This window comes from Nematolebias whitei, chromosome 5 (genome assembly GCF_014905685.2).
Source record: "Nematolebias whitei isolate Nwh7 chromosome 5, NemWhi1, whole genome shotgun sequence".
Lineage (NCBI taxonomy): Eukaryota > Metazoa > Chordata > Actinopteri > Cyprinodontiformes > Rivulidae > Nematolebias > Nematolebias whitei.
Genome location: NC_056502.1, coordinates 13,310,346 through 13,321,941, shown reverse-complemented (window position 1 = coordinate 13,321,941; position 11,596 = coordinate 13,310,346). Strand labels below are relative to the sequence as shown.

General features: G+C 39.9%; 1 protein-coding gene across 1 annotated transcript in view; it reads left to right on the top strand.

Annotated features, from left to right (window-relative positions):
* erfl1 (Ets2 repressor factor like 1) overlaps nt 1-8,940 on the top strand; it is a 9,548-nt gene extending 608 nt beyond the window's left edge. The window contains exons 2-5 of the mRNA XM_037676861.1: nt 1,626-1,860; nt 3,553-3,739; nt 6,549-6,678; nt 8,132-8,940. Of these exons, the coding sequence (XP_037532789.1) occupies nt 1,626-1,860; nt 3,553-3,739; nt 6,549-6,678; nt 8,132-8,940 (1,361 nt within the window). The remainder of the gene's footprint in view (nt 1-1,625; nt 1,861-3,552; nt 3,740-6,548; nt 6,679-8,131) is intronic.
* The last annotated feature ends 2,656 nt before the right edge of the window (nt 8,941-11,596 follow it).

Here is an 11,596-nt window from a genome sequence, read left to right as displayed (position 1 = left end):
ACAGACAGACAGACAGATAGATAGATAGATAGATAGATAGATAGATAGATAGATAGATAGATAGATAGATAGATAGATAGATAGATAGATAGATAGATAGATAGATAGATAGATAGATAGATAGATAGATAGATACGTACTTACTTACTTACTTACTTACTTACTTACTTACTTACTTACTTACTTACTTACTTACTTACTTACTTACTTACATACTTAATCCCAGGGGAGAAATTTGAGACATCCAGTGCATTTTATAATTATCCAGAAAAAACATGTGAAATAGTTAAAAAAAAAAAAAGCAGAATACACAAATTTGAAAAAAGACAAATGTGCACATGTACAAGGTGGTAGGGAGTACTACATTTATGATTAACCTATATGTATACATACATAAACATCTAAGCATACACATATACTGTACATATATTTAAATATATATATATATGTACATGTGTATATATACACATACATATATACATATTTAGTTAAAAGTAAAAAAAACTGACTAAGTTATAACTTTTTTGTTTATTTGTTTTCTAAGATCAGTTTTGCTGTATTGGTCATAGAGCTATGAGGGGGAGATTCGATATTTTGCTAACAGACAGTGTTGACTGCAAAGGGTTTTTTTTGGGACAGTTTCATCTGGTAGCACTCGTATGTTATCAGTTCATTTAATGGACGTTATTAGTTGTTATCATCCCCATAGGTAGCGTTCAAACTGTTCCCTCTTACCTCCTAGTAGGTTGAACGCTACGTATTTATCAGTGATAATTTACATCGCGGCTTGCATGTAAAACCGGAAGTGTATTTTAGTTAGCTTTGTGTAACCCTTGCACTACCTTTACACCTGACCCAGACAACTGACCCTAAACTTAGCCTCCCCATGACTCTTAACCTAACCACGTGACCGTATGATCAGTGATAAGAACATAACTTTAAACCTACTAGAAGGTAGAGGAGGGGCAATCTGAACGCTATGGAAATAACAGCTAATAACGACCATTTAATGGATGAAAACATCAGAAGTGGGTGGTTGGGATCAGTCTCACCACACCGAGGATTACTTTCTGCAAGTTTTATGAAAATGAATAAGACTTTTCGCAAGAGACAGAAAAACATGAACCCACGCAACTCAATCGTTAACCTTTTGGGTGATAACAAGTATGTAGTTTGATTAGGAAGCATCACTATCATTAACAAAACTGTGTTGAAGTTTATCCTAAATATTAGACTTTTTTTTATTATCCATTTACCCACACGCAAACAAATGGATCTTTTGGCTGTAAATCTTGTATTTTTACAAGGCTAATTTTCTGTGGGCTCAGTCCAAACACCACCCAGTTCTGTCTAGGATGCACATACAGTTGGCTTTTAAAATTCAGACCCAAGCAGCATCAACCATATTTCCCCCAGCGAGCTGTCATCATCCCCCTGACCAATCTGTTGAGGCTAGAGGGCATTAGCGCAGACTAACATTGCTCAAGGCCCGTGCTGTGATATTAAACACATCATCCCTCAAGTCCATCACTCATCAGTCATCCAGACAGCAATCCCCCCCTAGCGAGCAGCAGGACAAACGACAGGTCTTAACCTCACCCCTCTCCCTTCTCTCTCTTCACCAGGGTTCGCCTTCCCGGACTGGGCCTACAAGCCCGAGTCGAGCCCGGGCTCCAGGCAGATCCAGCTGTGGCATTTCATCCTGGAGTTGCTGCAGAAGGAGGAGTATCAGGGTGTGATCGCCTGGCAGGGGGACTACGGGGAGTTCGTCATCAAGGACCCAGACGAAGTGGCCCGACTGTGGGGGATAAGGAAGTGCAAACCTCACATGAACTACGACAAGCTGAGCAGGGCTCTGAGGTGAACGTTTGGATCAGATAAGTCACGGTGTTTGCATTATTTGTTTACTCGTGCTGGGGTTTAATCCTCCCCTAACATCTCTTCTGTTTCATGTCGGTAAAAATGGAAAGATAAAGGCGAGTCTTTTCCAGGCGGAACGTCAATACCCTCAATTTCTGCTTATCTGTTGACGTCCTAATGGAAAGTTCACCATTGAGCTGCCAAATAAAAAATTCAATAGGGATTTGAAAATTAAGCCTCGCTGTAAAATTGCTTCTCCAGAATAGAGAAAGTGCTCAGCGCCAAACTTTTGGAAGACGAATCAAACCAATACTCTATAAATTCGGCAGCGTACACCCCCAAATCAACCTCACAATTTTATTATGCAAATACCCACTACCCCAACAAGCCCCCCCCCCCCCCCTCCCTCTGCTTTCCTTTGGCCTCTTGTTAATGGGGGCTGTCGTCAGAGTCTAATTGTTATGAATTGGCTGGGGCCACAATTAGCCTTCTTAATTAGCCTCACTTAATTGCTCAATTAGGGGCCAAGGCACAATTGCCATGCAAAGCAAAACATGTACACATCACTGCGCCGGGTTCAGCCTCTGTGAATTCATGCTGATGTGAACGTTCGGCTGTTTGCTCATACAGCGCATAATAAGGAGCTGCTCGCCAGTGTTTAATGCTGAGGTTGTGTAAGGCGTTCTCACTATGGGACAAAACAAAAGCAGGAAGAAAATATCGTTGAGATTTGTTTGTTTCTCGTGGTGACACATCCGCGGCTGTTTTTTCACCTACTTTGACCCCCCATGCTGCTCCCGCCTGAGCCCTCAGCTCCTTCACCTGAGCCAGATGGCTCCATGATTATTTATTTTTTCCTCCCTGCCGTCGATCCACCCGGCATCCTGGCACGCCACGCTCCATGACACCTCGGTGGGTGGCAGAGGAAACTGGCACGGCGACGGCTCGACATGCCCAGCGGGAGAGACCGAAGGTCGTCACCATGGAGACCACCGTTGTTGCGCCACCTCCCTGTAAATGTGTCACGCGGCTGCGAATGGCAACAGCTTTTCGGTGCCGTGTCAGAGTTTCATAGAGCAAACTGCTGCTGATTATTCAAACTGAACGACATCCTTTGAAGAAAGAAATCCTAAATGATCTGTTTTATCGTATCTGTTTTATATTCCTATATTCCTATATTGGTTAAAACAGTTTGAAATCGCTACAAAAGTTCCTGTTTTGTCATTTTTTTAAACACTATTTTGGTTAATTTTCTTGTTATTCCAAAGCTCATATCATATTTAATCAAGATTATCGTTTTAATAAAACAAACTGGTCTAGTGCTCACTGGAAGAAAAAAAAAAAGTTTTTTGTGTATGTTAAGAGTTCAAAAAGATTTAACTTTTGATTTTATTTTTTCCTCAGTTAATGACCGAGTCAGATTTTTCCTTAATAAAAGTCATTGTATTGAATAAAAGCAGTAAGGCGTAAATTGATTTGAGAAGGGAGATGAATAAAAAACAGTGGGAAATCAGCAGAGCTCTTTGCCTCACATCGCTGAAGTTCTTTTCTTCTCTTACAGTGAGGAAACACAAAACCTTGATGCGAGCATTAAATTAATCCTTCCCTGCCCTTTCCCTTTTCCTTTTATCCTTTACCACATCTCTCCATCCCTCCATCAATACCCTCTCCTCCTTCCCTTCCTTCATGCAGGTATTACTACAACAAGCGGATTTTGCACAAAACAAAAGGGAAGCGTTTCACGTACAAGTTTAACTTCAGCAAGGTGGTGCTGGTGAACTATCCCATCCTGGACATGGCCAACTCTCCCTTCTTTCTGGCTCAGAACCACTTTAACGGGGGCTCCGCCACACCAGACTGCAGCCCAGAGGTACGAAATGTAAGAATGAGAAGATATTTGGGAAATAATATACTTGTGTTTGTTGATGTTTTAGTCAAATTTATGAATGCATATGTTCCAGTTCTCTAAAAATAAGAAGATAAAATTGAAATTATGAACAGGAAATTAAAAAAAAACAATGAAGTCTGGTGCAAACAAACCAAAAAAAAAAACTGTACAAACAGAGTAGCACCTCTCTGTGCTCTTTAATTTTTGATTAGCAGCAATTTCATTCAGGTTACTGAAATCCACTTTCCTCCTGTGATTTTTTTTTTTCTGATTTATTTCCCAGACCCCTCCTGTGCAATCCCTCCGCATTTTTAAAAACAAGAAAATAGTGGTATACATCATTGCCATCTTTTATTTATTGTCTCCAATTGTTGTCCTAACAGCTTACAGTTCACTTTGCCCTGAGAGATTGTAAAATTGGTACCTCTTTACAATAAGACTCCCCTTATAGATGGCTAATAAATAGTTTATAGATACATTATTAATTCCTCTATAAACACTTTAGTAACTACTTATTATGCATTAATTAAGGGCGACAGAGAGACAAAGCTCTTGTCAAATGAGCCAAATCTGACACCTATATATTTCATCTCGAGTTGTTAAATTAAACATTTCAGACTGTTACTACCTTGTAGGCACAATAAGCATTTGTAGACATATTTTTTTAGACTATTGTACGTTATCACTGCATTATAAGTATCTGGAACTAATATTGTATCCTAAAAAAATAGGTTTACAAATACTTGTGCTTTACAAGGTAGTAATTTAGTCTGAAATGTTTACTGTATTTTTCAGACTATAAGTTGCACTTAAAATCCTCTAATTTTTTTCAAAAATCAACAGTGAGCTTTATAATCAGGTGCACCTTATGTATTAGCTCTGGTTGTGCTTACTGACCTCAAACCAATTTTATGTGGCGAATGAGTTGAATAAAGTTTGACTTATCTGACTGTTTTGTTTTAATCTGCCTTATAATCTGGTGCGCCTTATATATCAAAACAAAACCGTTCATTGATATTGCGCCTTACAAGCTGAAAAATACGGTAATATAGCATCTCTAGATTATAGGTGAACAGATTTGGCTCACTATTTGGTAAACTGTTCAGTTTTGTCTCTCTGTCACCCTTAATTAATGCATAATAAACAATTATTAATAATTTATAAAGTGTTTATAGAGTAACTAATAACATAGCTATAAATTATTTATTAGCCATGTATAGGGGAGCCTTATTGCAAAGGGGTACCATAACATTTTTACATAAGTACATTTTTTTCACAACACACAATGATCAAAATAAATCTTCTAATATGGACTAAAAATACTTTCATATATTATAAATTATTAAGAATTTGGAGAAAAATGTTTAAAATTCTACTTTCAATTCCAAAGTTTTCAATTAAGCTGTAAGAATGGAGGTTTTAAGACTTGAGTGTGTTGGTGTGCACATATTTTTGTCTAAGTAGGTTTACAAATGCTTATTGTGCTTACAAGGAAGTAACTTAGTCTGAAATGTTTAATATAACAACTATAGATGAAATATATAGGTGAACAGATTTGACTCACTATTTGGCAAGAAATGGCTCAGTTTTGTCTCTGTCACCCTTAATTAATGCATAATAAACAATTATTTATGATTTATAAAGTGTTTATAGAGGAATTAATAATGTATCTATAAACTGTTTATTAGCCATCTATAAGGTGAGCCTTATTTTATCATAAAATTTTTGCACAAATGCATTTTTTAAAAACAAAGAATGAATAAAAAAATCTTCTAATGTGGAACAAAAATACTTAGATCGCTTATAAATTGTTAAGAATTTGGAGAAAAATGTTCAAAATTCTACTTTCAATTCCAAAGTTTTCAAATAAGCTGTTCAAGAATGGAGGTTTTAAGACTTGAGTGTGTGTTGGTGTGCACATATTTTTGTCTCACGTGCGAGAACGTGCAGGTAACTTGTGGATACAGTGTGAAGGGAGAATCATCTCTCATTTGTCTGCACCACCCTTCAGACGGGATAAGAAGATGCAGGTTCTGAAGGAGACCAAGTGGGAGGACGGTCTTAAAACAAAAGAAGACGTTATCCCCCTCCTTCTCTCATCCTTGTCTCCGATGGCGTATCCATCTGTCATTGATTGAAAATGAAAGGCACAGAAAGCAAAGGGGTCGTGTCAGATCAGATCAATAGTGGGGTCATTAATGCGGTTTGTTAAGCAACGCAGATCTCGCAGCTTGGAAGTACAGTCTCAACTTTCAAACTTATAAGGGCTGCCGTGGTGACAGAGACTATTGATCCATGCGAAGGGAGAGAGAAAAATCCCACCTTTGTCCCTTTGATTTTCAAGGTTTGACTGTTGCACTTACTTTAACTCGTCTCCGAGTTTGTCACATATTTTAAACTGAGAAAAAATGCACTCGCAAGCGCACACAGCTGCCCTACTTTCCGAATAGTTGTCAGTTTATCACATCCCCCTTCTATTTGTCCTGCGTTTCTTTCATCTGGCCCCGCAATCCCTCTTTCTTCTTGTCAACTCTCCTTTGTGCCCACAATCCTAATCGCCAGTCTCCATTTGACTGTGTACTTTCCTGCCTTTGAGTGTCTGAGCCTCTTCGTCCTTCTACCTCCCTCCTTGTCCCATGGCTTCTCTTTCATTCTGCCCTTGCTGCGACTGTGACTGTTTGCATCACGCTCGGCAGGGTGCCGCCAACGTCTGACTTCACCCTTCACGCTACATGCATAGTTTTGTGGAGCAAAATATTAAATGTTTTTTTGCCTTTCTCTTTTCTCCTCCGCCACTCAGGCCATACAGTCGCTGTTTCCTCGTTTGCCCGAAACTGGCAGAGGAACGTCGCTGTTTGATCGAGGCTCTGCAGCGGCGGCACCCGAAGGAGACAAACTGAGACTGGACGCGTTCCCCTTCCTCAGTTCAGGTGAGCCGAAGGAATGAAAGACGTTTATGCCTCTAATCGTCCAGCATCTCAAGAGGCTCGAGGAGAACAAAAATGGTGTAGGTTGAAGTTGTTTTGGCAGAAGAAGAAGAAGAAAAAAAAAGACTTAACAGAAGTTGGAGGTGGATGTAGAGGAAAAGGAGAGTTGAGACAGGAACGAGGATATGGGGAGGCATGAACATTTATTGTTAAAGGAAATAAGAAAGAAAGCTGTCCCACAGTAGCCGGCAGAGAGGCTGCCCTTCAGGTGAGAGAAACCAGGTTAGCTTGTGAATTATGCAGGCGAGCAGCGGTAAGGAACAAGTCGAAGGCTAGAGAAACCATCCACCTTTTTGGCTTGATTGTTCACATTTGTCCTCCCCTGTCTCAGCACACGTGCATGGACAGTGTGGAGCCGTGCTCGGCTGGCAGAGCTGCTCCTGCGTGCATCAGAATGCACACAAATCTGCAGAGCTCCAGTAAACAGATGCACACACACACACAGACACATGCACACACCTCTTCTCCCTCCTCCCCACTCTGTTTGTCCTCAGGTCCTATTCCCCCCTTCTTCCCTTCTCACCCCCCTCCCCCCCTCCCATGTGTCCCTGCTGTCCTAATCCCTTCCCAGGCAGGAAGGCCCTAATTGAGGGTGCAGGCTTCAGTTTGTGGCCTGTGGGCGCCCATTACTGTGTTTTCATAAGCAAGTGAGGCCTGCCTGACTGATTCAATATTCATGTGTCTGCCAGCTACTCCTGGCCCAGCACGCACAGATTTCAGCGCTGTCAAATTAGCCCTGCATAGTAAATAACAGAGCGAAAGAGGGAAGGAGTGAGACCGGGAGAGGTGGAGGCTGCAGCAAAGACAGAATCTCTGAGTCTGTTGTCATTTGGAAGGAAGTCGAGTTGGTTCAGAGGCAATTCTTTTGTTTGTTCATTAAATTTGGATTTCAGCATCACTCCAGACTTACCCCTGCTTTGTGTTATGAACTGATGCTTGCAAATTAAAATGCAGAGGGCGACTCTTCATCTGCCTAAATGAACACGCTTGCCGTATCTAAAATGATGCCTTGGCAGAAGCTAGATTTGTCCACAGTTAGGATGTGCCATAACATTTCAACTTACATGTCTTCCCTGTTAATTTTATTTTTTTATATGTATATTTTTGCAACACAGGAACAATTTGTTGCGTGATTTAAACTTAATGACATTTTACTGCAGTGCAGAATCGTTGCGCTCACGTCTGTGTTGCGGCAGCGGGAACACAGTTCTGGCATGCAGAAATGAACCGCCAGGTTTTTGTGTTGAAAGCAACCATGCCAGAATGAGCCCCCGTGGCGCCTGATTTGAATTGCAAATATTGACTATAATTAGTGAACACTCTTGGATCTTGTATGTCAGGAAACCTTTGCCCCCTCTGAGAGTTAACCTCCATCTCTGGATCTTCTCTCCTGCAGGTGCCCCGTGCTATTCCAAGCCCCCATCCCTGCTGGGCCCGTACCCTCGCAACCCACCCTTCGACTACCCCTGGGGCTTCAACCCCTACCTCCCAGGGGCCTTCTCTCTCAATAACTGCCCCAAACTGCCCCCTGGCTCCCTCTACCCCTCCCAATTTTACCCCAACCCTTTGCAGAGCAGCCTATCCCAGCTGCCTCACCCCTTCTCCTCACTGCTCCCCCCTGGTGAGGTTGGGGGGGGTGAGAGGGGGCAAACCGGTGGGACAAACGGCACAGCGGGTGGTCAGCCAACCCGACTCTGCCTGCCGCCCTATCCAGGCAGCCTGATGCTGGGACGGACAGAAATCGCGAACGGGGCAACTCTGGGGGAAAGGGAGCGGGTGGAGGCCAACCCCCCTGGCACGGGGCTGAGTCTGGGGCTGGGAGCCGTCAGCCTCGGAGCTGGGACAGGGACTGGCCAGCAGAGCCCCTCGGAGAGGAGAGGGGGCGTGAAGCAGGACCCGGAGTCAGACTCTGATCTGGAGATAACGGATCTGAGCGACTGCAGCTCGGAAAACGAGAACGAGCACGAATTCGGCATTGGGAAGGGGTCCGGCCTGGTGAACCGACCGCAACTCGTGCTGGATGGAAAGAAGGGGAGCATGCTGCCCCCCATCTCCTCGCTCCCCCCACCAGTGTCCCCCCATCCCCTGAAGAGCCTGATGCCAATCACTCCTCCGCCCCCATCTTTGCCTCCGTCTCTCTCCCCTTCCATGGCTCTGCATGACAGACACAGGGAGGCAGAGACTCTGAAAATGATCCACAGCTAAGACTTTTCCTGACGTGTCCGTCATCTCAACAGTCTGCGCTCCGAGAAATCTCTTCTTCTGTCCTGACATTTTTTATGCACCTTTTATGATTTAAATTATCTCATTTTCAGTCGCTCAAGATGCACATTTTTCCCAAGAAAGCACATCTACTTCTGAAAATACTGCTCCCCCGTTTGTTTGCCGGCATTTACATTACAGCTGTCTCGTCCAGTTTACAATGAGTTGGGTAATCAAAATCTAAGGTGTCAGTTGTCTGTATCATCAAATTTATTTATTTTAAATACATTTTGAAATAAATTTTTGCCTCACTTACCAGCAGAATTATTTAATTTGCCGTCACTTGCTGCTCATAAAGCAATGAATGCATTGATAAACATTACCAAACAACATAATTATTAATAGAAAAGAACAAGTGAAGCTCGAATTGATCAAATTCCACACATTTATTGTAATTCTTCAGATTTAGATTTTTTTAAATAACTTGAAAAACAAAGATTTTGACAGATTGTCCAATACTGCCACCTAGTGGTTATTTTTGTCATCGCCTCAGTCAAATCCTCCCTATCGTCTAAAACTGCTTTTCCCAAGACTTTTGTAATTGTAAGCATAGATTTATTGACTATTTCTTAATTTAAATGCTAAAATTAAAATTTTTCTAAGTTGTAAATGTATCAGTTTATGTTTTTTTAGTTAGTATTTTTAAAAGGAATGAAAAAGAGAGCCAAAAGAGCTGGACCAATTTTGAATTTGTATGAATATTTCTGTGTATATATTTTTATTATGGTGTACATGATATTTCATTATTATTCGCTATGATAAGATGAAGCTGTATTGTTGTGATTTTATTCAGTATTTAAACATGTCGAGAGATTATAAGCTTAGGTGTATCAGAGTTTAAATTATTAATGGAAAAGCATCTGCACCCTGAAGGTTTTTTCTTTAATGGGAGCGAAGTTCATTTTGAAAATTGTTTTGGATTAAATCAAACCTGGTTAAATTTGCCCTTTTTTAATAATCTTTTTCTTTTTTAATCACATGCCCAAAGAACAAACCTTTTGGTTTCTAAAAATAATGCTGATAAACTTGTGCATTCACCCAGTGTGACCATACTGTAATTAGTCAAATGTGAATATTACTGGTCTTTGCATTTTGATTTTTAAATCCTCCCCTTTAAACCAGTTTTGATTACTTTTGAATCAATGCATTTCGTCACTGCTGCCTGTAGCGACGTTGCAGCTTCATTTGCTTCAAGATGTTAAAGAGTGGAGGGGAAAATATTTGGAAAATCTGTTTATTTCTCCTCCACAAATTTAATGAGCCACATTTTTCCACAGCCCACCAAGTGAACACTGTTGTGCAGTTTTTAAGGTTTTGCAGCTTTTGGTTTGTTGAACGGTGGTGGATTTTATTATTATTTTTTTAAAAGCTCTATTGTAAACTTATTGTAAAGCTCTATGTTTGTTGAGTTGTTTACAGGAAAGCTCAGCAGTCGCTCACGTGTGACGTTTCCCACTAAGGCTGTAAATACTCGTTCCTTTTCTGTATGTGAGTGTAAACACCCGACACTGAAGATGCAGCGAGTTGACCTGTCATCTCCTTGTTTTACTGTACAGAGGAAAAATGGAAAGTGCAAATTGAAGAAAAAGATTAATATCTTCAGAAGCAATAAATATTATTCTGGATAGCGGGCTGTTGTTGAGTTTGTTGGATGAATTCTGTGCTATGACAAAATTTAAAACATAAAAGTCAGCTGTTGATCATTTTTATTATGATTTTTCAAATTCATTACACCCACATAATCAGGCAATTTATATAAAATTTACTTTAATGCTACATACATTTACACAAGCTATTGTAAATGTTTTTTTTTTTTAATAGCTGACTGCTACATATTGATCAGCCTTGATTTTTTATTTATTTTTATTAACATCTGCTGAATTTCAATTTTGTTTGTAATATTTTTTGTGCCTTGTCTGTATCTGAGTTCATTTTTGTCATCAAATATATAGTGGGCAATGTTTGACCAAATGGAAACAAATTTTTATTTTAGGCTAGTTTCCATTTAAACCAGAGCCCATATTTCATAATTGACAGGTTGAGTGACTGATTTCACAATTGTCTGCATTACTGTGGAAAAAAAAACTAAAAAACATTCAAAGTTATAAATGTTAAAATATTAGTTTAAAGAAAATTTAAGTTTCATGTGTTTTAAACTAAAAAAAATGGGAAAAAATGAGTCAAAGTGCAAATTGATTTTGAATAATTAATTTTCTTTAGCCTCATTTGTGCTTGAAGATGTGCATTCAAGTCATTTTAACTGCTTTGCTGTAAACACAGAATGACTCCTTTATTATTAAAATAAAATTCAACAATATTAATATATAACTTTACGATAGATGTTCATCAAATGTTTTAAGACCAATATTTAGACTCCAGTTTAAATTTTTTTTTTACACATTCAAAACATTTTCACGGACAAGCAAACGTCTACAACGCTACCTGATTGTTTTTTCATCTTTTTTTTTTCTTTATTAACATTTTCAGGTTTATGTTCTGAGATGTGGCAGAAATAGGAGTTTATTAAAAAAATAAATCCAAACAATAGAAGTTGTATTTTATCTGAGTCTTCTGCAAAACACGAAGACTTAAAACTAAA